This window comes from Desmodus rotundus, chromosome 2 (assembly GCF_022682495.2).
Source record: "Desmodus rotundus isolate HL8 chromosome 2, HLdesRot8A.1, whole genome shotgun sequence".
In the NCBI taxonomy this organism is placed as follows: Eukaryota; Metazoa; Chordata; class Mammalia; order Chiroptera; family Phyllostomidae; genus Desmodus; species Desmodus rotundus.
In genome coordinates this window covers 42876662-42900405 of record NC_071388.1, presented here as the reverse complement: position 1 = coordinate 42900405, position 23744 = coordinate 42876662, and the positions used below count along the sequence as shown (strand labels likewise).

Here is a 23744-nt window from a genome sequence, read left to right as displayed (position 1 = left end):
GTCAGTCAGTTTGGGAAAGACAAATGCTTTGAGAGGGGCCATGACAGCAGGAAAGTTGGGAAGAGAGAGAAAAGCTAGGGGAAAGTGGCCCCAACCAGAGAATATCTTAGAGGCCCTTCGGCCTCCAGAGTCCCCACAGCTAGGAGTGCTGGTGGCAGGTGTGACCCCACCTACCTCTGTGGTACTGGACCCCTAGGGCCACAAAGCAGCCCAGAAGCAGGGCAACCAGCAGTAGAGAGACACCTGCCAAGACCAGCTCCAGTTGGGTGTGCGAGCCTAAGAGGCGTCTTGTCCTCTTCTGGAACCCCACCTGGAGAACACAGGGTGACAGAGAGCTAGCAAGCTGCAGGAGGCAGAGGCAGGGATCCAGGGTCACAGAAGTCCTCCCAGAGGGTGAAGGCACAGGCAGTTTCCAAAGCCATGGAGCAAAGATGCTACCGAGGTTTTAACTCTAGGCACAGGGACACGGAGGCAGGCCGAGCGGAGTCCTGAGCCTGCTTTGTGCAACGTCATGGCTTAGTCCGAGCGCAGAAGTCAGCGCTGGAGTGGAGGTGGGGGCAGGTGACCCTCCAGGGCAGCCAAAAGCTGCTGGGTGTGCTAGGCTTCCTGCCGGTCTAGGGCCTGGAGAGGAAGGGAGAATCCCCTTGCCCACCTCCACAGCGTCCGGGGAGGCCCCGCCCTCTACGGGGGTCTCGGGTGCGTCTTCCTCCCGCAGCGTGGCCCGTTTGTACTCCACCATCTGCCAGACAGTCGGGGCGCCAACCCAGGTCAGGCAGACTGGGCTGTTTGCCCGCCGCCCAGCCTCGGTGCCCCAGTGCCCCTCCCGGCCAGGCCCCCTCCCGCTTGCAGCCAGGCCCCTTCCCTCTTACCCGGCTCCGTGGTCTGGCATCCCTCCCACCCTTGCCCCTCAAGGACGCAGCCCCTGCTCCTCCAGCGCCGAGCCCCATCCCGACGCCGCCCGTCCGTCAGCACCCCCCCTCTCCCAGGGGGCTTCTGCCCAGGAGCCGGGAGCCCTCACTCACGTTACCGCCGCCGCCCAGCTCCTGCAGCGCGACGTTCATCTTGGAGTCGGGGCAGGCGGCACCTTAGGGCTCCCGGTGGCTGGCCCTGGCCCAGGCCGCGGCCTCGGCCCCTGGCCCGGCCCGGCCGCCGCCCGCCATCACAGCCGCTGCGCAGCCCCTCGCTCGGCCGCCGCCACCCGCGCCTGCCCGGCCCCCCCGCCCCCCGCTGCGCCGCGCCCGGAGGTGGGGACCGTGGGGGAGGGGGAGGAGCGCTCCGGGCGCCCAGAACTCTGCTCCCCGAGCCCGCGGCCCGCCCTGCTGAGCTGCGCCAACCTGCCGCCCGGGCGGTTGAGAACGCGAGAGCCCCCGCTCCTCTGAAGGGTCCGCTCTCCATCTCCAGCAGCACCCTCCCGCAAGCCGCCCGTCGTCTACATTCCTTTGGCCCGGGCCCAAACCCTGCCGCCGTTTCTTGGCCCAGTCACCCAAATTGCAGGCTGTCCCCATCCCCTGTAAACACCTTGGAGGAATTACACTCTGTTGAAGAACATCTTCCCAAGCAGTGCGCACAGCCCCTCCGGAGCCAGAAAGGTGCTGACCCACATACAGGGTGTCCACGCGGTATCTACACAGAAAGCGCATACACCCGAGGTACACAGGCAAGCACCCAACCCGATCCACAGTCCGCACACACGCAAGATGCTCACCGAATGTACGCACTGCCTACTCACACACAGTGTGTACGTGCACAAGGAACCCAGCCCGACACACGTCACACACGTACACAACACACACGCAGAGCCCACGCTGACTCTGCTCTTACACGTTGCTCCAAGACTGCACTTTTACTCGCCAAGATAACTGTTGTCATCAGATCATCTCACACAGGGAGGGTTACAGATGGTGACAAATCGGCAGGGAAAAAAACAGCCATCCACAGATATATTTAAAGAAAAGACATGTTAACACTTCTAACTTGAGGAAAGCAAACCATTTTATTTGGGAGGTTTACAGGAAGAAGAAGAAGAAAAAAAAACCCCAAGCAATATTTCACTGAAAAGCAATAATGTGGCATCTATGCGTTTGCCATCTGCCTTCCATATTGTCATTCCTTAATCAGGCATGGTGGTGTTCCAGTCTGCTACACTGGAGTGACTAGTGTTTTCTTTTACCACGGTTTTTTGTTTTTTGTTTTGTTTTTTGGAGTGCCTCCTCCTCCACCCTCCTCCTCCAGACAGTGCATGAGTTTGACCCGTGAAGGCTGGGACTGGTGGCACACCCATAATCCATTTCTTGACTCTCACCTCAGCTCTTAAACATCTTGCTGCAAGTGGTTCTCACATGGGCTGCTCCTGGGCTGAGAAAAGGTGGGTGATGAATGAGTCAGGCTGAGCAATGTTGCATTGCTTTCTGTGGCCTTTTCCAGCCCCAAATTGCCTGTTCTCAAACAGGAGCCAGTCCAGTGTCATAGTTAGGATGGAAGATTCTGGATTCGCACGGAATGTCCTCATCTGTAAAATTGAAATAAGAATAGTGCCTCTTAGGGCAGTGTCTGTCTGACACATGGCCGCACTCAATGTGTTAGCTGCTGGTGGTGCTGTTGTCATTAAAGCCCTACAGGCAGAAATGAGAACTGAAAGGCTGGCGAAAGCCCTCTGTGCTTCCCAGACAGTGGAGGAGGCAGACGGGTTCTAGGTTAGTCGGGTTCCCTGAGCCAGAACTTTCACATCCAGCAAACTGGGGTCTGCAGCAGCAGGGCCCTTGGGATAGCCCCTCAGGACAAGTCTCTGGAGTTGTTCATGTTCTTTCTGATGACAACGTGGCCCCACAGCACTTACTTCTTCCCCCTCCCCCTCCAAGGCTGGATGAAGAGGAATGAGGCAGCAGGGTTGGCCTTGCCCTGTGGGGAACTCCACTGAGTCTAATGACATGTGAGTGTAACCAAAGCTACTATGTAAGGACTTCCTGGCAACAGGCTCGCAAGAAATAGTCCCGTGGCTGCTGCAGCGCCATGCTGGCAATAGCAAGTGTACACAGCACTTTACTATGTGCCAGCCACTGTTCTAGGTGCTTTATATCTATGTGCTCATTTATCCTCATAGCACTTTATGAAGCCACTGTGCAGACAAAGAAAAGGGAGGCATGGAGAGGCTAAGGGTCACACAGGAAGTAGCAGAGCTGGGATTCGAACCCAAGTGCCCTGGCTCCTTTCTGGAGAGCAGTTTGGCAACATGAATGGAAAGAATATACTTCCTCCCAAAGGTAGTTGCTTGTCTTCTGCCACATCCTCTCTGGAAGACTAAGGGGACACGTATCAGTTTTCAAGGTAGATAGACCTGGACTCAAATCTGGGCTCAATTCTTTATCAGCTCTATGATCTTTATCAAGTTATTTGAAAGCTCTGACCCTTAGTTTTCTTCATCTGTAAAATGGGAAGAATCATCCCTATCTCAGACTTACTGTGAGAAATATGGCCACGTATGAAAGACCCTGAGTTTACTTTTATAGTGCTCTCAGTTTCACTAAGCTTGGTCTAAATGGACAGATCCTTTCCAAGACTCTTTCTTGACCCAAATCATTTATTAGGCTTATTCCTGACTACATGTTAAGTACCCTATGTATATAAGAGGCTTAGAAGTTGCTCTATTCTATAATTCTATTTTCTTTCTTCTGTGTTTATATTCTTCAACCCTGTTTTATTCTCCCATTCTATTATTTTCTCTCTCTTTTCTGCTGTTCTTTCCTATAGGAGTAATCTTTTCTGTTCTCTACATTGATTGTAAATTGAGAAGAAATGGACAATGGCGTATGTCTTCAATTTACAAGGATAATGTAGTCATGAAGATAAGAAACATTCATGTTTGGTGTTGGCAGAGATGAGGAATATAGTCACTTTCATGTATTGCTGGTGGCTTATAAATTGAGGCAAGCTTTTTGGCAACGTGAATCACTAGGTATAAGTGTACACATTCTTTGACCCAGAAAGTCTAATTCTAGGAAACTGTTGCAGGAAATAATCATTATCCACAGGATGTCTGTATCAACTAGTTTTTGCTACCTAACAAGCTTACCCAAATTTTGTGGATTAAAATAGCAAACATTTATTATTTCTCTGTTCAGTGGGTTGATTGGGTGGTTCTTCAGGTCTGGGTCAGCTCTGCAGGAGCTGAGTGGTCTAGCTGCATATCCTCATTTACATGTTTGGGCCTCATTTACATGACTGAGCTCTGTCTCTGTGCTGAGGTCTCGCCTTCTCCAGTAAGCTAGCCCAGGCTTCTTCATATGGTAGTCTCAAAATTCCCAGCAACAGAAAACGGGCCAAAGCCCATTGTATGAACATTTTTCAAGTCTCTGCTTGCATCACATTTGTTAATGTCCCTAGTGGGCAAAGCAAGTCAGAGAGTCAAGCACAGATTCAGGGTTGGAGAAATAGATGCTACTTCTTGATTGAAGGAACAGAATATATGGGCCAATTTTTTTCCCAACAACATTTGTTCGTCACAGCACTATCTATGATAACAAAACAAAAAAACGGAGGGAAATCCAGCCTCTAAGAGTAGAGGACTTTTGTAACATTGAAAACCCATACATACAATGAGACACAATTTATCTCATACATTGGGAGCAGTTGCAACTGCTACCGGGAAATGTTCTCCATGTAGTTAGGTGGGGAAGGTAGGGGGTTACAAAATCTCATTTTTGTTTAGCAAAAAGTATAAAAGCACAGGTTAAAAAAAGAGATTGGAAGTCTATGCAACAAGATGTTAATATGCATATGTCTAATGATGAGATTACTTTTAACTTCTTTATGCTTTCTTGTATAATAATAGCTAACAGTTCTACTGTCCAGCCCTTACCTAAGCACTTTATGTAACTTATTTAATCCTCATGATGACCCGACCCTCTATCAGTATCACTGTCCATTTCATAGAAGAATCTAAGATACAGGAAAGCTTAGTAACGCCCAAAGTTACACATCAGGTAGAAGGCAGATCCAACTCCATGCTCTTAACTACTAATCTTCTTTCTAAGTGAACTGATTTGTCTAGGGCCAGTTTGGTAAATGGACCGTATCATTGTAAATCTTTTTAAAAAATCATTAAAACTTTTTTATTGCACACGTAATACTCCAGAAGGATATAAAGATGAAATTCAGTAAAAGATGAAATTTATCCTGCTGGGATCCCAGTACCATCCTCTGAGGTAACCATTATTAGTTTGCTCTGTTTCCTTCCAGATCTTTCTTTTATATGCATTTTCATACCTCAACACATACTATGTATGTGGTTATATATGCATCTCTAAGTGTATATACTTTTTTTACATATATGAAATCATACCCTATGCTTATTAGCTGGTGACACTTTCTCAGGCCTTGGAGATCTCACCATGTCAATCCACTCAGATCTGCCTCCTTCTTTTTTTGTGATTTGTCAGCCCCTGCTAATAGAATGAGTCCCAGAAAAACCCTATGGTGTGGGCTTCCTTTGAGTGAATAGGGTGGGAGCAAAGGACCCCCAGAGAAGCATTAAAGGAAGGTGAAACATGGTCATGAGAGATGGAAGAAAACTACCCCAAAATATCTGTAACAGGCTGCATTAGTTTCCTAAGACTGCTGTAACAGTGTACCCCAAACCAGGTGGCTTCAAGCAGCAGAAATGTATTCTCACAGTTCTGGAGGTGAGAAGTGCAAAACCAAGGTATGGCAGGGCCACATTCCCTCAGAAGTCTCTAGAGACATATCTTTCCTTGCCTCTTCCATCTTCTAGGGGCTCCCAGCAATCCTTGGTGTTCCTTGGCTTGCAGCTGTCTCGCTCTTATCTCTGCTTCCTCACCTGGCCTTCTTCTCTGTGTGCGTGTGTCTTTATGCATCTGTCCTCTTCTTGTAAAGATACCAGTGATTCAATATAGGGCCCACTCAAATCCAGTATGGCATCCTCTTAATTTGCACAATTACATCTGCAAAGACCCTATATCCAAATAAGGTCACATTCTGAGGTTCTGAGTGGACATGAATTTTAGGGGGGGATCCTATTCAACCTACTACACAGACCTACAGTTTCCACTTGAATAAAAATGTTATTAATATTCAAACATCAAAAGGTATGTTATTCTGTTTAGAACATAAGGATCAAGTTCACTTGGCTTTGAGGGACTTTCAGTTGAGAAATTCAAAACACAATCACAAAATACCATGCAAATTTTCTTTCATTTTAGTTTTGAGAATGAATTTTTTTCTCATGGGCAGGATGTAGAACATCAGAATTTTTTAAAAATCCTCACCCAAGGATGTGTTTGTGGATTTTAGAGAGAGAAGGAAGGAGGAGAGAGAGAGAGAGGGAGAAAGAAAGAGACATTGATGTGAGAAACATTGATTGACTCTCCTGTGTGCCCTAACCTGGGATCAAACCTGCAACCTAGGTATGTGCCCTGACTGGGGATTGAACCCACAACCTTTGGTGTATGGGGCAAGCCTCCAACCAACTGAGCTACCCAGCCAGGGCTAGAACATCAGAATTTTAAATAGGGGATCACAATTTAAAGAACTCCCTCCACACACACACACATTTTTACCACATAATAGAAGCTCATATATTGCTATATCTTCACCATTTTACATTTAGGTCTTTTGCTTTAATCATGAGTGTGCATGCATAGCAGGGACAAGAATAAGAATATTTAAGAAACTAACCAGTTCTGGGGGGGTTACTCAATTTGTTAGAGTGTCATCCTGATACATCAAGGTTGCAGGTTCAGTCCCCTGTCATAGCACATCCAAGAATCAACCGGTGAATGCATAAATTTAGCAGAAAAACAAATTGATGTTTCTCTTTCTCTCTCTCTTTAAAAATTTTTTTTAAAAAGCTAACCAAATGAATTCCAAGATAAATTGTTATTTCTCCAGTATCCTTCATTCTGGGGAGTGAAAAGAGAATTGTTTCAATTCTCCACCCACTGCTCTCATCTCGTCCTTGGCAAGAAATCTTCCAGCCCCTTCAGCACTTTGAGTGAGGGGCAGCTCATTCCTCCTGAGACAACCCACGTCACCTCAGGACAATTTCATTTCTGAAACTTTCCTTAATACAGGTTCTATCATCTCTATGCTTCAGACTAGAACATGGAGGCACAGAGAGGTACACATATTATTCAAATTCATGAGAAAAGATTGGAAGGACATATGTATTCAAAGGTTTTGTATGATTTTCCATATTTTCCTAAAATGTTGCTATAATTATGGGGCCTTCAGTTCCAGGTCACAAAGAAAGTGGCAGAACCAGCATTGGAACCCATTGCCAGACAACCTGCTGTGGTGGCGGAGTTTCTGGGCTCTCTCCTAGTGATCCTGAGCTCTAGCCTCTACTGTCCTCCCAGGTCTTCAGGCGCCTCTCTCTCCAGCTGGACTTCTATCTCCAGCTTCTGCCCTTATCTCAGAGACTAGGACACAGCAGAGGAGGGCTTGATAGGGATGGGCCCCCACATCTGGGGCCTTGAGCGAGGCTTGCACAGAGGCAGCCCCTGGCAACCGCCCCCCCCCCCCCATTCCTGGTCCCTGAGAGCAGCCACCACTGCATTCGAGTCTGTGTTCGAGGGATTAACACTTGGTGAGTTGTTGGAGGAAGGACATCCAGCACCAGGCAGCCTCACTGGCTGCGTAATTGGGGGGTGGGGGGTGCGGATAAAACGCTTCAGGGACTGTGGAGAACCCTCTCTGCCTCAATTGTGCACTGAACTCTAGTATGTACTGAATGTACGTAACGATTACCCTTATCAGTGCTGTGATCACTGCAGGCGAACTGGACACACCACTCTCCCCCCTCCCCCCAAAGCCAGTGATTGCGACAGAGCCCCTGAGCGCCAGCGAGCAGGTGACGCCGCAGCTGACGGCTCGTCTGGGGAGCCGGGGTGAGAAGAGGGTGTATTCTCGTTGGTGCGGTGAGAATTGTCACGTGATCCCCTTCAACCAGGGCTTGGGGAGGCGCCCTCTGTCCCTCCCCTTCTACCTCTGGACCCACGCCCACTCTCACGGTGTCCTCAGGCGCCCCGGGCTTCCCCGCGTCATCTGCAGCCCGGGCGCCCCCGTCCACGCCACCACCATTCATTCTTTTCACAGTGCACGCGCAGCGCGGGCATCTGGGACCAGGAAAAGCGCCGGGCGCGGTGACGCTTTAAACAGAAGTATAAGCTCCAGCAGCGGGGCTGGGGGTGGGTATTTGCCCTGGCGCGCGGCATTCGGCCCAGTTACCGAGACCTCTGCAAGGTAAGACCGAGAGACACCAGGAGGCTCGGGAGATGAAGACACAGTGGCACACAGGCACAGGAGCCAAGCACGGAGACTGGCACCAGACAGGCGTAAACAGAGACCGTAACACAAAGACATATGGGGCACAGAGACAGACAAAACAGACACATTGGAGAAAGACTGACATATAGATAGGCAGAGACTACAGACGCCTGAACGGCAACCCGATACACTAGCGCGCCAACGGCGAGGACGCCACCCACCGGCCCGCGCCCTTCCCCAGTCCTGCGGATTCGCGAAAACCCCACACCTCACCCGAAATCCGATTCTCCCCACGCCGCGTTCTAGTGTTCCCTTCCAAATCGAGTGCCAGACCAGTTCCCGCCTTCCGGCCCTGACCTGCCCCCCGATTCCCAGTCCCACCTGCTCGGCTCTCAGAGTCTCTCGCCTCTCCGGCGCCCGCTGGCTCCGGCCACCGCCTCCCGTCCCGCCTCCCGCGGCCCGATCCCGCACCGTGGGCCAGTCCCGCCATTGTGTAGGACCCTCCCACAGCCGCTTCCTCGCCCCTCTCCCCCCCCCCGCCCCGCCGGGAGTCTCGTATTCCCGGGTCCTCCCGATCGCGGCCCGCCCCCCCGCCCCGCCTCCCTTGGGCAGCCCGTGCCCGCCCCGCCTCCACCGCGCCCCGCCCGCTGCGCTCTGCCGCAGTCGGGCGCTCATCGTCATTCCGCTCTCGCCGCCGCCGCCACCCCCGCCCCCCCGCGCACCGCCCCCGCCCGGTCCCCGCCACCGCCGCCGCCGCCTGCCCCGCGGCCCGGGAGGCGGAGGCGCGGGGGAGGAGGCCCCGCTTGGCCCCGCAGCCCCGGATGCTGCATGACTTCATCCTTCCGCCGGCTCTCCTGGTGAGCTAGGGCCGGTCCGGCAGCTAGCCCGCCGTCCGCGCCCCGCCGCAGTCCCGCGCCCACCCCGCGCCCGCCATGTCCGAGATCCTGCCCTACAGTGAGGACAAGATGGGCCGCTTCGGCGCCGACCCCGAGGGCTCCGACCTCTCCTTCAGCTGTCGCCTCCAAGACACCAACTCCTTCTTTGCGGGCAACCAAGCAAAGCGACCCCCCAAGCTGGGCCAGATCGGCCGAGCCAAGAGAGGTACGCGGCCGGGGCCCGGAGTCACCGCCTGACCCAGAAACCCTCCGTCGGGCGCCTCCCGGCCGCGCTTCCCCGCCAGCCGGCCGCAGCTCTTGCCGCAGACCAGCGCGGCCGGGCGCTCGCAGGCCGGGGTCTGGGGGGGGGGGGTCCCCACTGCAGTGTTGTTCCCTCTTTCCCTCTCCCGGGAACGCAGTGCCCCGGATTCGATGCTCGGCACCTCTGGAAGTAGAGCCCCGGCGCCCGGGCGGGGGGGAGGGGCCGGCCGGGGGCACCTGGGGCTGACTGCGAGTGGGGACACGCGGGGCGGCGGGCCGCTTCCTCGGGATCAAACGCCGGGTCGGTGGATCCTACGAGGGAGCCTTCGGGCGGGGAGGGGCGTCCGACCTGGGAGAGGGCGGGAGGGCCGGGGAGCGGCTGTCTCGGTTCTTTGAACCGGGAAGGGGCTCTGCTGGTGCCGGGATTGGAAGAAGGGTCCAAGCGCAAGTGGGTTAGGTTGGGGAGAGGGCTGGGTCAACCGGAGACTCTGTGTGAGGAAGGGGTTCAGTGGCGGTGAGGGTTGAAGGGGGGACCCCCAGAGCAAAAAGGTTCCTGCTCAGCTCGGATGGAGGAGAGGTCAGGCGGAGGCGAGGTTGAAGGACTGGAGCCTCCGAAAGAGGGGGCGTTCCCCCACCCGGAGGGGAGGGGGTCCGTGAAAGCCGAGGTCGGCGGTGGGCTGAGTCCGCAGGAGAGTTCGACTGGGGAGGGCGAGGGGCGCCGCTGGGCCGCGGGCAGCATCCGAGTGGGGCGCGGGGCCGCGGGGCTCATTCTCGCCGCCCCCCGAGGCCACGCGGCTGACGCGCTTTCTCCCTGCGCAGTGGTGATCGAGGATGACCGGATAGACGACGTGCTGAAGGGGATGGGGGAGAAGCCGCCGTCCGGAGTGTAGACGCGCCGGCTTGGGCGGCGGGCTCCCGGCCCGGCCTCGCAGCGGCCAGGAGCGCGGGCAGGCGATGCGGCTGCCGGCGCCCCCCGCCCCGGCCCAGGCGCCCGCGGGCGGGGGCTGCAGGGCCGCGCCGCCTCCGGGTCGGAGTCGCTGCCTCCGCCGCCAGGCACCCCGGAGCTGTCCGCTTCAGCACCACGGCGGCGGCGGTGGCGGCGGCGCGGACCAGCCCGGGGCCCGCCGCCGCGCTCATGCACTTTAGAACCTCGGGCCGCAGCCCCACCCCGCACACCGGAACGGACAGAGCCCAGCGGCCCCAGACCCAACCCCTCCCGCACGGCTCCCTCGCCCCGCCCCTCTCCAGCCGGTGTGGTTGGAAGACCCGGCTACCAGCCGGCGTCCGACCGACCGCCTTCGGCCCGGGTTGTTTGGCTGCGTATTTGCATGAGCTTCCCACCCACCTCAGCCCAGCCCACCCCTCCAGGCCGCTCCCCCCACCCCTGTCTGGCGTGACCCCAGCCTCAGCCTATTTCTAAGGGACTTCCTCAGCACATTTGTATTTTTATATCCGATTCTTTGTTTACTGGCTCCCCTCGTGGTTAGTGCCCTTCCCCCTCCGTCTCGTCCTGGCTCTTCTGCGCCTGGCAGGTAGGACGAGTGGTGAGGGTGGGAATGGGCAAGCCCCCAACATGGTAACAAACACATGGCCAGTCTGCCCAGGCCTGACCCCAGGCGGCTCTCTGGCAGACCTTCCCTCAAGGTATCACCTTCCAAGGGTCCAGGTCTGATTGTACCTTGGACACCTGCACCCTGCCCCTGGGAACCCAAATGGGGACTGCTCTGCACCCTTGGACAACACCTGTGGCCCTGGAGATGTTCTCAACCCAGGGTTGTCCTTTGTAAATGTTCCTTCATCCACCCTGTACCAGGAATGTGTGAATAAACACAGACCTTCCTGTGTGTGTCAGTGTGTCCCTGCTTCGGTTTGCTCAGGAGCCAGGCCAAAGTGGCTCCAATCCCTTTTGGGGAGGGGGGTGGGCACTTGAGAATCCCAGGTGCATGTTTCTGGTAGGGAAGTGTTGCCAAGTAAACAGGCAGGCATTCTTGGGTAAATATAAAACCAGAGCAGGATAGGTCACTAGAGTTGAGGCTGGAGCTAAGGTCAGAATTGTAAAGCAATCTCGATTCAAAAGTCTGCAACCTCCTGTGGATGAATCCAGGTTGAATGGGGGACAATAACAGGCCCTAGGGATGCAGGCCTCTGGGTCTGACTGGCATGCAGAGGGGCTGTGGCAGATCAGTATGGTGGGAGACGAAGTTGGGGAAGCCCAGGAGGGATCTGAGGAGCCTAAGAAGGAAGCCATAAACCTGCAACGTGGGATGTAATTCAGCCTGGGCTATATTGTTTTTTGTTGGGTTGCTCCCATCAGCAATATCTTAGGCATCAGGCCCTTGAGATGTGAGCACCTTGGACCTAACCCTAAGTGAAGAATTACAACAACCTGAGAAGTCTAGGGCAGAAAGGTAGGGAGGGCCCGAGGACCATTTTTCTGGCCTCACAGCTGAATGGCACTGAGGAAGTCCTCATGATCTGAGTCCTGGAGAAAGCAGGGTGAGGTGGGAGGCCTGGGGGGTGACAGGATCTGGGTTCCCAAGGCGAGCTGGGCCACACTAAGCTCTCTGCCTTTGTGCATGAGGTAGAGATGGAAGTGGAAACCGTTGCCGTAGGTTGCATGCCTCAGAGACCAGCCATAACGGGCTTGGGCATAGTGTCTAGTCCGAAAGTGGGGAGCCGCAGAGGTCAGCGAGATGAACCGGCCCCCAGGGACCAGCACTCGGCTCACCTGCAAGGCAGACAGAGAAGTCATTGGTGAGGAGTCCGTCTCCAGGTTCTCAAAGGTCAGTATTGCCCCAGATGCCCTCCTAGGTACTACCCTACATCCAGTTCTCCATGGTAAAAGAGTGAGCCTCCTTCCGTGCCCCTGGTCATTCCATGGGGGTTAGGCTGTACTCTAGACAGGAAGGAGCATGGGAGTGATGTCAGGTCGGGGGGTACTGCTGTCCTGCCAACTGCTCACCCTCCCAGTCTGTTACCTCTCTGGAACCTGGCTGCTACCTCATCCTTATGGCAACCCAGTAGCCAATCATCAGCCTCTGTGAGTCTGGCAACTCCAGCCTCCTATAATCTTGACCCAGAATAACCCTTCCTCAGGTAACCACAGCCCAGAGAGTAACTGCTCCAAACCATGAGTCCTTCTGGATTCTGAGTTTATTCAATCTCCTGAAACCTCAACCCCTCATCCCACCTCTTGGTTTGCCCTCCACTCTTAATATTCCCTCACCTCACTCAGCACCTGGTCCACAGTGTGGACACCTTCAGAGGATACCATCCAAGGATCCCGCTCTCCAGCCAACAGGGCATCCAGCGTGCCCTTCTCAAGCACCACGTCAAAGGAGCCATCAGGAAAGCCCAGTGCCCGCACGTCCATGGTCTCCCAGCGCAGCTTGGGTACATGGGCATAGCGAGCCTGCATGGCGGCCACCACTACCGATGAGTAGTCCACACTGGTCACATCAGAGAACCCCCCGAGGAACAGCTCGTAGCTCAGGGCACTGTTCCCGCAGCCTGAGGTGAGAAAAGGTGGGTGGCAAAAGGGCTAGGTTAGGTTTGGTTCTCCCCTCCAATGATCCGTCCACTCTTGGCCAATTTTCTCTCAACCCAAACCTTCCTGTACTGAGGGAGAAGCAGCATGGTACAGAAAAAAGCATGAGGCTTGGAGTCATACAGGTGTGGGCACATATCCTGGCTTTATCATTCCTAGCTGTGTGAAAGTAGGAATTTGCATTTCCTATTCAGAAAAATAAAGATAACAAGACAGCCTACATGTAGGATGTGCTCACTGAATTTAAGAACTAAAACAGCTGGAGAGCAGGTGAAGCTCTGAATGCAGGAGTTCAAAAACCTGGGTTCTGACATTCCTAGTCACACTGCCTTGGCAAGTCACTCGACATGGAGCCTCAGTTTTCTCAGATGCAGAATGGGATGATATTGGCATCATTAATATCACAATATTATTAGGATATTACTAGTGTTTTCCTAATACCTTGCCTCTCAGAGAACCTCTGGGAAGGCTTATTAGGGGTTATTATCCTAGTTTTGGCTTCCAAGGCAGACTTAACAAGTGACAGGAAACTAGGTAGGGACACAGTGGAGCTGATCTCTTGTAATTCCGTCATGTACTGAGCACCACATATTGGGCTCCACTGATGAGTAACAGTCCCTGACCTTAAGGAGCTCATACTTTGGTGGGAGGAACAGATGTGTAATCAGGCAACTGCCACATACTGCGATGAGTGTTTCAATAGGGACAGGCTGTGGGAGCACACATAGGATGATCCCTTTCCCCACCTAGGTGGGGTGGGCAAGGGTTTCAGGGAAGCTGACAACCAATCAGTCTTGAAGAATCATAACACTGGTGGGAAATGTCTAAAAAGCAGTCCCAAAGAGATCTGGGTCAGGTGAAAGAATGGGTGGAGGTTAGAGGGGTGGGTGTGGATCTGCGGTCCAGACAGCATGACTTCCTTCGAAGATTGTTGGCGTCTTCTGGGTCCTCTGGTGGTCAGTCTCCACCTGAGAACAGGGCTGGATAACACGTCTTGGTTGCCCCACATGGGGATGCCCAGCTCTTGGGATTAGATTGCTTTTAATCTCCATTTTTGTACTGAAGAGAATTACAGGATCAGCTGTTGGGATTGCCCTGATCTAGCAGGGCTTGGTACCAGGTCAGGGCACCCAGAGGATGCTGGCTGGTCCTTAGGTGCTCCTTCCTGTGAGCCTCATCTCGCCCGAGAAAACACAATGCATGCTTTCTACAGCAAGCTCTGGTAAATACACCACATGGGATGGGAGGTGAAGATGGCTGAAAAAGAGACCCTAACTCAGTTCAGGCTGAAATCCCACGGGGTTCTCTGACCCACAATCCCTTTACCACCCAACACCTAACCTCATGCCCGCAGAGCTCTGCCCAACAGCAGACAATCCCAAATATCTTTCCTTTATTCCACTTGGCAAAGGAGTGGCATCTTCTAGAGAACTTCACCAAAGATGAAGGAAGAACAAAATTTGATCACAGGGACAGTCATACTTATAAAGTAGTAATTTCTGATCCTGCTGCCTCAGTGATTTGGGGCTAGCAACTAAGTAAGATGAGGTTTGGGAAGGCCTCCACCCCCTCGGGAAAGCAGAGCCCCAGAAAACTGAGGCGGATCCAAGAACCCCTCACATGGCAGTCCAGAGCTATGTGGACGCTATCCCGACAACCTGAGGTGTAAGCCACAATACCAATTCACAAGTAGTAATTTATAACAAGGGAAATAGCCACCATGGGGGCTTGACAGGCAATCCTCCGGTCAGTCTCTTCTCTCTACCCAGGAAAGACAAACTGAAGCCAAGTTATGATCAGAAGATTCCTGCAGAGCATAGAGTCAAGCAAGGAGAATCAGAGACATATTACGATGGCAGAGCTGGGACAGCCATATGTATTCATCTGCTCTGAAGATATTCCAGCCATAGGGACCAGACACACAGTCCTCAGGCAGGGCACACTCTGTCCTCTGATCACTAGCAGTCATTGCACACTGGGTCCTAGGCTATGCATTCTAAGCATTATCTCAGTTTATTTTCAAAGTACCTTTGTATAGAAGATAACTGTTTTAATCATTACCATTTTCTACATGGGGAAACCGAGGCTGTCCAAAGTATATAAGAAATTTGCTCAAAGTCACATAGTCCAGTGGTAGAGTCAGAATTTGGATCCTGGCCTGTCTCATGCCAGAACCAGAGCTCTTAAACCACTATGCAAAACTGTCTCCGCGTTTTCAAGAGGTCCACTCACCTTCAGCTGTGACATTCCATCTTTAGTCATTTTACTGGTTTTAGCAGAGTAATAGAAGCTCTGGAGTCAGAGGGCATCCTTACTTCACCCCTTACTTGCTACATGACAGTACTGGACACTGTCACTGCTCCGACCCGATGTCCTTGGAGTGTCACTAAGTTTTAGTGTGTGTTTGCTTCCGACAGGCTGCATCTGTGACTCTTTGGGCTGAAACTACCCTCAGGGAAATTTTGCCTGTGATCACCATCCTGCTTGACCTTTTCCCTTCCTTCTCCTCTCCCTCTCTTATCAATTTCTTCTGGGAGCACATCCCTAACAAATGACTGGGACATGAATCCTACTCCTAGAATTTGCTTCTGGCCCCAACCTCAGACAATGACCTGGAGCAGGGGTTACCAAATTTGGCTTGCCACCTGTTTTGGAAAATGAAGTTTTACTGGAACACAGCTACTCTCATTCACTTTTGTACTGTCTGTGGCTGGTTTTCCGTACAGCAGTAGTACTGACTAGTTGTGACAGAAACTGAACAGCCCACAAAGCTCAAAATATTTACTTTGGCCATTTTCAGAAGTAGTACTGACCCCTAATGTAGAGTAAGCCTAGTAATACTTATTACTCACCTCTCAGGGTTGTCATAAAAATTAAATAAGGTGGAAAGGGCCCAGCACATTCCCTAGATCCTAGCAGGTGCTTAGCTTGTTTGTTGAGGTGGAATGTAACACAGGATACTCCCCAAACTGTGGGTCCTCTTTTTAGATCTTGGGAATAATGCCTGGAAAGTTTTCCTTTTCTGTTTTTAGACTTTCGCCCCTCTCTCCAGAAAAGGATACCTTCCTGTCTAGGAGATTTTAAGGCAGTATTACTCTGCCAATCACCAGCATGAGAATCACCTGTGAGCTTGTTCAAACTACAGACCCCTAGCATCTAACTTAGACTGTCCCTGGAATTATGATCTCAGGGTGGGGTCCAACTTTCCAGGTGATTTCAATATACACTAAAACTTAAAAAACTTACATCTATGATAAATCTATAAATAAATGCAATGGCTTAAAAGTAAAAAATTCAACAATTTTTATCTCTGGGGGGAAGAGGTTTGGGAGGACTACACAGAAAAACCTTGAATATACATGGGGCATTTGATTTTGCCAAACATTGTTTTAGATATCTTTCATATTCACTAAATCATCTTAAAAACCCAATAAATAAGTAGTCTTATTTTTTTAAGTGTGAGAAAATAGAGGCAGGGAAATTTAAGTATTTTGTCAGGATTATATCGCTGATTCCCTGCTTTTGCCCATTATTCTACAGCTAAGATTCCAATGTAATTAGCTGCCTCCAGGATCCAAGTTCCTAAGCACTAGGTCATACTTCCTTTTTTAATAAAGATTTTATTTATTTATTTTTAGAGAGAGGGGAAGGGAAGGAGAAAGAGAGAAACATGTGTGGTTGAGTCTTGCGCGCCCCCTACTGGGGACCTGGCCCACACCCCAGGCATGTGCCCTAACTGGGAATCAACCGGTGACCTTTTGGCTCGGGGAGCCGTGCTCAATCCACTGAGCTACACCAGCCAGGGCTATACTTCCTTTCTAATCCTAGGAATGTTCTATTTCCAAACTGGGTATGGTATACACATACATATGAGGTTTATTATTCACACCTTTCATTTACTGTATTTCAGATGTCTTATATATGAAATATTGCATTTAAACATATACATGCTCTTACAAATACCAAAATATATAAAAGCTATAACTGGAAGGAAACCCGTTGCTCAAACTACTCTGAGCCCCGAAGGCTGGGAGTGGGAGAGAACCCAATGGGACAGCTGGACCTCTTGCGTCCCAGTACCTGTTCCTCTTGAGCAGCGGTTTTCAACTGGTGTACCACACGAATAAAAAAAATATGCAATACCTGACTATTTAGTGGGGGGCACTGACCCCCTTTTCCCTTACTGTCAAATACAAAAATTTGACAGCCAACACAAGAGCCGTCCGGTGTGAATGAATCAAAATTATACCTTTTTTGTCAGATTGGCAAAAAAAAGTATATATTTTTTGGTGTGCCTCAGAATTTTAGTAATTAGTTTATGTGTGCCATGAGATGAAAAATGTTGAAAATCGCTGCTCCAGGAATCTCACCAATCACGGCCGCAATATCCTCTCTAACCTCAGAGGGCGCTGTCCTCACCCTCACTGCACACAAGGCATAGGACCAAGTTTTAGAGTTTGGAAAGTGGTAACTAGGTAACAATAGCTCCCAGTGCCCATCAGCGCAAACAGAAAAGTGGTAGGCATTGTGCTCCAGGTGCCTGCATGTGCCTTATCCCAACTGAGTTCGCAGTTCCATTTCTAACCGTGAATCCGAGGCTCAGAACGGGTTCACGACTTGTCCTAAATCGTAGAGCCAACTAGCGCTGGAACTTGAACTAGATCCTCTGAGCTCTCCAGTGCTCGGGGCTGCCCATCGAGGGAGGGTTCCGAACGGGGCTCTGGGTCACTCACCCCGCTCAGATTCAGAGAGACTGTTTTTTCTCGGGAGGTTTGGGATGGATAGAAAACTAAGACTCTCTTGGCTCCTGTTTGCCCTGGCTAAATAGTGCCCAGCTTCTGAAGGTACTGGATCTTGGCTCCTGACCGGAGCGTCCTCAGAGAGGGTCAGGCAGACACGAGGAAAGCGAACAGAGAGAGCCGAAGCGGAGCCGAACCCGTAAGCTCCACCTGAGCAGGGCAGCGCCAGGAATACCCACCTAGCACGAGGATACGATCCTCCGGCCGCAACTCCGGCTCTAGCAGGGCACGGAAAGAGGCAAAGTCCCCGAACCACTCGTAGGGGGCAGAGTCGGCCGAGTCCCGGTAGCGCTTGTCCCAGTACTGAACCTCTCGGTACTCGCAGTTCTGTTCTGGTAACTCTGGCAGGGACTCGGGGGACCTGGAAGATGCCATGCTTGCTGCTGCAGGGTCTGTAGGGCAGTCCGCCTGCCTGTTTAGGTGGGGCTTGGCTCCCTTGTGTAGCCAGTCGGAATGGTGGAATATGGTAGGAGGCGTGGCCTTTTGTGTCTCCGCCCCCAAATGCGGTTGCCCAACATAAACACGTGGAACTTCCGTCCTCTGCTAAGCGCTCTTTGAAGAAGCCTCCGGCTGGGGAAGTTTTGTCGTCCAGACTCTGAGTCTTCCTGCTGTACTTCTCACTACCTTTTGAGAACCACTTCATGTCATACTTGGGTTTCTCACTGCTCCTCTCATATTTTTAATTTGAACGGCTCCTTTCGTTAAATCTGAAAGATCCATCTCTTCCCAGTTTTGAGCATGTGGAAGGCTCTTGAGGGGTGGCGGGAGGGACGCAGACACAGGTCTTGCCCTCCAGGAAAGACCAGCATGAACACAGATATTCTCAATACAGGCGAACTGTTATGCTGGGCCAGACCGAGTGGTAAGGGCGCGGGCAAGAACATTGCTTTTCTGGGCTAACGTTCGATCCATCTTTAAAGTATATTCTGAGGAGTAAGACCATTTCTGCTCGTAGGGAGAGTGCAGTCCGTCAGGAGAGACCGATGCATAAGAAGTAAATTTTAGTGTAGTAAATAACTCTGGAAAAAAGGTCAACGCTCAGTGCGTTAGGACAACCGGCACGCGGAGCGGAACCTAAGTGCCAAAGGGTCCGGTTTCCAGAGCGGCGGGCCCACACGAGCGGCGCACCGGAAAGATGGCGGCGGGTGTGCGGAAACGCGCCCGGGCAGGACCCGCATCCCGGGTGGCGGGACGCTACGGGCAGTGGCTGCGCCGCGCCTGGCAAGAGCGGCGTCTGTTGCTCCTGGAGCCGCGCTACACGCTGCTGGTGGCTGCCTGCCTCTGCCTGGCGGAGGTGGGCATCACCTTCTGGGTCATTCACAGGGTGGCATGTGAGTGCGCCGAGGGGGAGGGGAGGGAAGGGGAGCGGAGAAGGCGGGAGGGAGGTGGAACCGAACTCCTCACTTAAACCGGATCTCGGATTCGGAGCTCAAACCCAGACCGAGGTCCACTTAGTCATCAATTACAGACCCATATCTTTTACCCCAAATTCCAAGCCTGCTCCACAGAAAACCAAACCTGATCTTAATCCCTCCCCCATGACGGAAGGGGCAATCCTAGAGATTGGCCCTCCGCCTTGAAGGTACAGACTGCCGGGTCATGAAAGCGAACCAGCCTGGAAGGCAGAAGACCTCGGTCCAAGTTAATGTTCTGTTGCTGCTGCTGGTCTCTGTGTCTTCCCCAGCTGGGTCTAATCTGCCCAATTCTGGGGTCTTTTTTTAGCACTGGAACATAGACCTTAAGTGAGGGTAGTACTAAGAAGTAAGATTGAAGAAGTTGAGAGACCCGATCATAAAGGAGTCTAAACTGTGTTAAGGACATAGTTAGCATGGTGGTTAAGAATCTAGGATCCTATAAATTCCAGTTTCAACTCTACCCTTCCAGCTCACTGATCTTTAGCTAGTCACTTAACCTCAATAATTCGTAGGTTACTCTTCTAAAAATGGGAATAGTAGAGGTTGATCTTTATTTTAAGAGCCTTGGGAATCGTTGAAGGGTTTTAAGCAGAGGGACATGATATGATTTCTATTATTGGAAGAGCTCCTGGTTGCAGGGTGGCAAATATATTGTGGTGGGGTGAAAGTGGAAGCTGGGGGCCTAATTAGGAAGCTATTGCATGATTGAGGGTACAGGTTATGTTAGGCCCAAATTTGGGTATGTAATAGTAGAGAAGGATGAGACAGTAGAGATATGTAGAATGCAGAATAGACAGGACATGGTAAGTGGGGTTAAGAAATGAAAGAGAAGGAAGTTTCAGGGTTTGTGACCTGGGCAGCTGGGAGGTTGATAGTGCCATTCATGGAATCCAGGAAGGGGAGCAGGTTTGGACTGGAAGATTATAAGTTCAATCACAGATGTGTTGAGTTTGAGCTGCCTGGATTCACCCAAAGAATGTCAGGTATGCATTTAGTTCAGGGGTTGTGATAGAAGTCCTGAAAATGAACTGGAATTCTGTGCTTTGATGGGCTGGAGGTCTCGGGAGCAGACAAGTTCTGGACTTGGAAGTAACCACACCATTTTTTCCTCTTCCAGATACAGAGATTGACTGGAAGGCCTACATGGCTGAGGTAGAGGGAGTCATCAATGGCACCTATGACTATACCCAATTGCAGGGTGACACTGGACCTCTGGTGTGAGTGGAGATAGGAGGTTCAGCGAGGGTGTGAGGGGCTGACTGGATACCAGGCTGGGTAGCCTCACCCAGACTCACTTCCCTCTCATCTTTCAGGTACCCAGCCGGCTTTGTGTACATCTTTATGGGGCTGTACTATGTCACTGGCCAGGGCACTGACATCCGCATGGCCCAGCACATCTTTGCTCTGCTCTACCTGGCCACCTTGCTGCTTGTCTTTTTGATCTACCACCAGACCTGCAAGGTGAGTGCACAATACCAGGACCTGGGTCCCCAACCCGGGAGGGCTGCAGTGTGGTGATGGTTCTGGGTTGGTGAGCTGACCTTCCCCACTTTGCCTACCTCTTAGGTACCTCCCTTCGTCTTTTTCTTCATGTGCTGCGCCTCTTACCGTGTCCACTCCATCTTTGTGTTGCGGCTCTTCAATGACCCAGTGGCTATGGCGCTGCTCTTCCTCAGTATCAACCTTTTGCTGGCCCAGCACTGGGGCTGGGGTTGCTGCTGTTTCAGGTCAACATCCCACCCATCTGGTCCCCTTGGTTACTTTTTGTATTTCCATTACTTTCTTCCTGATTTTCTGCAGCAGAGGGAGTAAGGGAGTGGCCAGACAATATAGGTCAGTCAGGGCCCTGCTAGGTGAGTCCAGGATCTGTAGAAAGTCTCCACTCCAACCCACAATGTACACATCCCTTCTTCCCATCCTCTCTTCCTTGCAGACAGCATGTGTTGTTGGCGTTGGCCACTGAACATTCTTAATACTTGGTATATATTTGCTTGCTCAGTCTGGGCACAGAAATCACTTATCTACTCCCTATTCCCCCTGCCTCCTCCCATGTTACCTTACCTTTCCACCAGCAGTTCTGAGTGTGGGCCCTATCCTGGAGCTTGGTGGTGGAGGGGAGGTGTTGCTATGATGGTGGGGGCGGAGTTCATCTTTGGGTGGGGTGCATGGCCCTGGAGTTGATCTCCGCCCTTCCTCTCTCCTACCCACCCTAGCCTGGCAGTCTCTGTGAAGATGAACGTGCTCCTCTTTGCCCCCGGGTTACTGTTCCTTCTCCTCACACAATTTGGCCTCCGTGGGGCCCTCCCCAAGTTGGGCATCTGTGCTATCCTACAGGTACTCCTACCTTACCCCTTCCACTTTTTAATGAAGGGGAGGCCACTCTGTCTGGCCTCCTGCCCACCTTGAGACTTCCTCAAAGCCGAGAGACAACAGTTTTGGAATTGATTCTGGGCCGGGTAGGCACTACTACCTCTCTGGGCTTTGGTTTCTTTAGCTGTAAGATAAGGAGGTTGAACTGGATGGTCTCTTAGGTCCTTTCTAGCTCCGCCCATTTATGACGTAAAGTATTGTTATTACCAGTGTGCTCAGCTTCTTTGGTCCCAGACTTTGTCAGAGGGGAGAGGGAGGCTGGCTTTCTTGCTATACTTAATGGGAATTAGGGAACCTCTGAGACCTCTGCCCTGTTCCCACTCCCTTGATCAGCATGAGGCTGGAGGTGAGCCTGGGCAGCTCTGCTGACATCACACCCATCCTCAGGTGGTGCTGGGGCTGCCCTTCCTGCTGGAGAACCCCATCGGTTACCTATCCCGCTCCTTTGACCTTGGCCGCCAGTTTCTCTTCCGCTGGACAGTGAACTGGCGTTTCCTCCCTGAGACCCTGTTCCTGCATCGTGCCTTCCACCTGGCACTGTTAGCCACCCACCTCACCTTGCTCTTGCTCTTTGTTCTGTGCAGGTGGCACAGGTGAGAAAGGGGAGCAGTGCCACAGCACAGCTGGGGGAGGAGTGAAGGGCCTGGGTCTTGGGGCTGCTTGGGGAAGATGTTGAGCTCATGGAAGTGAGTTTAGAGCTTGGCCCATGACAGGGGCTTGATGAAGGTCTGAATGGCTTCTCCCCAGGACGGGAGAAAGTATCCTGTCGCTGCTGAAGGATCCCTCCAAAAGGAAGGTTCCACCCCAGCCCCTCACACCCAACCATATCCTTTAAATCATGAGAAGGTAAGTCTTACCATCTCCGGTTGCAGAGAGGGTCCCTGGTCAGGGAGCCCTGGCGACATGGAGAGAAAAAGAGGCACTAGTAATAGTTACAGGGCCCATTCTTACAGTTCCTACTCTGTGCTAAACACTGACCTGAGCATTTACATGTTTAAACATATTTATTCTTAATTTTAAATATTATTGAGTGATTATGAGTGCTCATCCTCTGCCTGGTGCTATACTGAGAGATTTATATACGCTAAAATTTTTTTTTAAGATTTTATTTATTTTTTAGAGAGGGGAAGGGAGAAAGAGGGAAACATCAATGTGTGGTTGCCTCTTGCATGCCCCCTACTGGGGACCTGGCCCGCAACCCAGGCATATTCCCTAGACTGGGAATTGAACCTGCGACCCTTTGATTCACAGGCCAGCACTCACTGAGCCACACCAGCCAGGGCTATATACACTCTTAATATTTAAAGCTCACAGGAGACCCTGATATAGGGGGGTATTTTTATTATCCTCATTTACAGATGGCAAAATTAGGGCTTTAAGAGGTTAATTTACTAACCTAGGAAGGGATGGATTCACTAGGCCTTATGACCCTAGGTATTGCTGTCTCCACCTTAGGCTGAGGAGTAGGTGCAGAGAGCTTAAGAAAGTTGTCCAAAGATATGCATCTTGGAATGGTAAAACCAGGGGGCTACCTGACCCCAAAATTTTTACCCTTCTGTTTTGGAACCTCCCTGCCTGCCCCCACCCCACCCCCAACTCCTGACTCTTCGGCTCCTGCCCTTGGCCTTGACCACTGCGTACAGATCGTTTCTACCCTCTTCACCTCCAATTTCATTGGCATCTGCTTCAGCCGTTCTCTCCACTACCAGTTCTACGTCTGGTATTTCCACACACTGCCCTACCTCCTGTGGGCCACACCTGCACGCTGGCTCACACACCTGCTCAGGTACTGGGTGGGACCAGGGGAGGGGAAGGGTCAGGGAGTTCCTCAGCCCAAGGCCATTACCATGGAGGGGCCTAGAAACTGGACAAAACCTGGAGTGTATTTCTCATCTCCAGGTTGCTGGTGCTGGGGCTCATTGAGCTCTCCTGGAACACATACCCGTCCACGTCCTGCAGCTCTGCTGCCCTGCACATATGCCATGCTGTCATCCTGCTGCAGCTCTGGCTGGGCCCCCAGCCCTTTCCCAAGAGCATCCCACACAGCAAGAAAGCCCACTGAGATCCACCTCTTCCTTATTCTCGGACCCTGGATGTGGATGGACTCTGTGCGCTTCCCAATAAACCTTACCAAGTCCACTTCTGTGCGGCCTACGTGGAGGTGCCTAGACCAGGTTGTGAGGGTCATGCACATGAA

At 52.0% G+C, this 23744-nt stretch overlaps 3 protein-coding genes across 13 annotated transcripts in view; 2 read left to right on the top strand and 1 right to left on the bottom strand.

Annotated features, from left to right (window-relative positions):
• ECE2 (endothelin converting enzyme 2) overlaps positions 1–18181 on the bottom strand; it is a 29429-nt gene extending 11248 nt beyond the window's left edge. For 3 of the 11 annotated variants that reach the window (XM_053918150.2, XM_053918152.2, XM_053918151.2), the window contains exons 1-3: positions 1023–1195; positions 653–739; positions 175–310 (exon numbers count right to left, since the gene is read on the bottom strand). In XM_053918150.2, coding sequence (XP_053774125.1) covers positions 175–310; positions 653–739; positions 1023–1061 — 262 coding nt within the window. In that variant the 5' untranslated portion in view covers positions 1062–1195. The other 8 variants (XM_053918153.2, XM_053918154.2, XM_024564191.4 and 5 more) reach the window with 7 other exon arrangements.
• Positions 8960–11260, top strand: CAMK2N2 (calcium/calmodulin dependent protein kinase II inhibitor 2). Its single transcript, XM_053918156.2, has 2 exons — positions 8960–9381; positions 10236–11260. Exons 1-2 carry the CDS (start codon positions 9213–9215, stop codon positions 10304–10306), a joined length of 240 nt encoding a protein of 79 aa, XP_053774131.1. The 5' UTR covers positions 8960–9212; the 3' UTR covers positions 10307–11260.
• A 702-nt stretch (positions 18182–18883) lies between the features above and the next one.
• ALG3 (ALG3 alpha-1,3- mannosyltransferase) lies at positions 18884–23690 on the top strand. The gene is made up of 9 exons (XM_053918155.2): positions 18884–19093; positions 20295–20394; positions 20491–20638; positions 20744–20904; positions 21391–21511; positions 21935–22140; positions 22295–22372; positions 23190–23333; positions 23447–23690. The coding sequence occupies exons 1-9, from the start codon at positions 18898–18900 to the stop codon at positions 23607–23609; spliced, it is 1317 nt and encodes a 438-aa protein (XP_053774130.1). The 5' UTR covers positions 18884–18897; the 3' UTR covers positions 23610–23690.
• The last annotated feature ends 54 nt before the right edge of the window (positions 23691–23744 follow it).

Excerpts from the sequence above, each read along its gene's own strand:
- ALG3 (XM_053918155.2), top strand. The coding sequence starts at position 18,898 with ATGGCGGCGGGTGTGCGGAAACGCGCCCGGGCAGGACCCGCATCCCGG. Across the intron at positions 20,639-20,743 it reads TCTACCACCAGACCTGCAAG|GTACCTCCCTTCGTCTTTTT; the intron begins GTGAGTGCACAA and ends CCTACCTCTTAG. Across the intron at positions 22,141-22,294 it reads GTTCTGTGCAGGTGGCACAG|GACGGGAGAAAGTATCCTGT; the intron begins GTGAGAAAGGGG and ends GCTTCTCCCCAG.
- CAMK2N2 (XM_053918156.2), top strand. The coding sequence starts at position 9,213 with ATGTCCGAGATCCTGCCCTACAGTGAGGACAAGATGGGCCGCTTCGGC. Across the intron at positions 9,382-10,235 it reads GATCGGCCGAGCCAAGAGAG|TGGTGATCGAGGATGACCGG; the intron begins GTACGCGGCCGG and ends CTCCCTGCGCAG.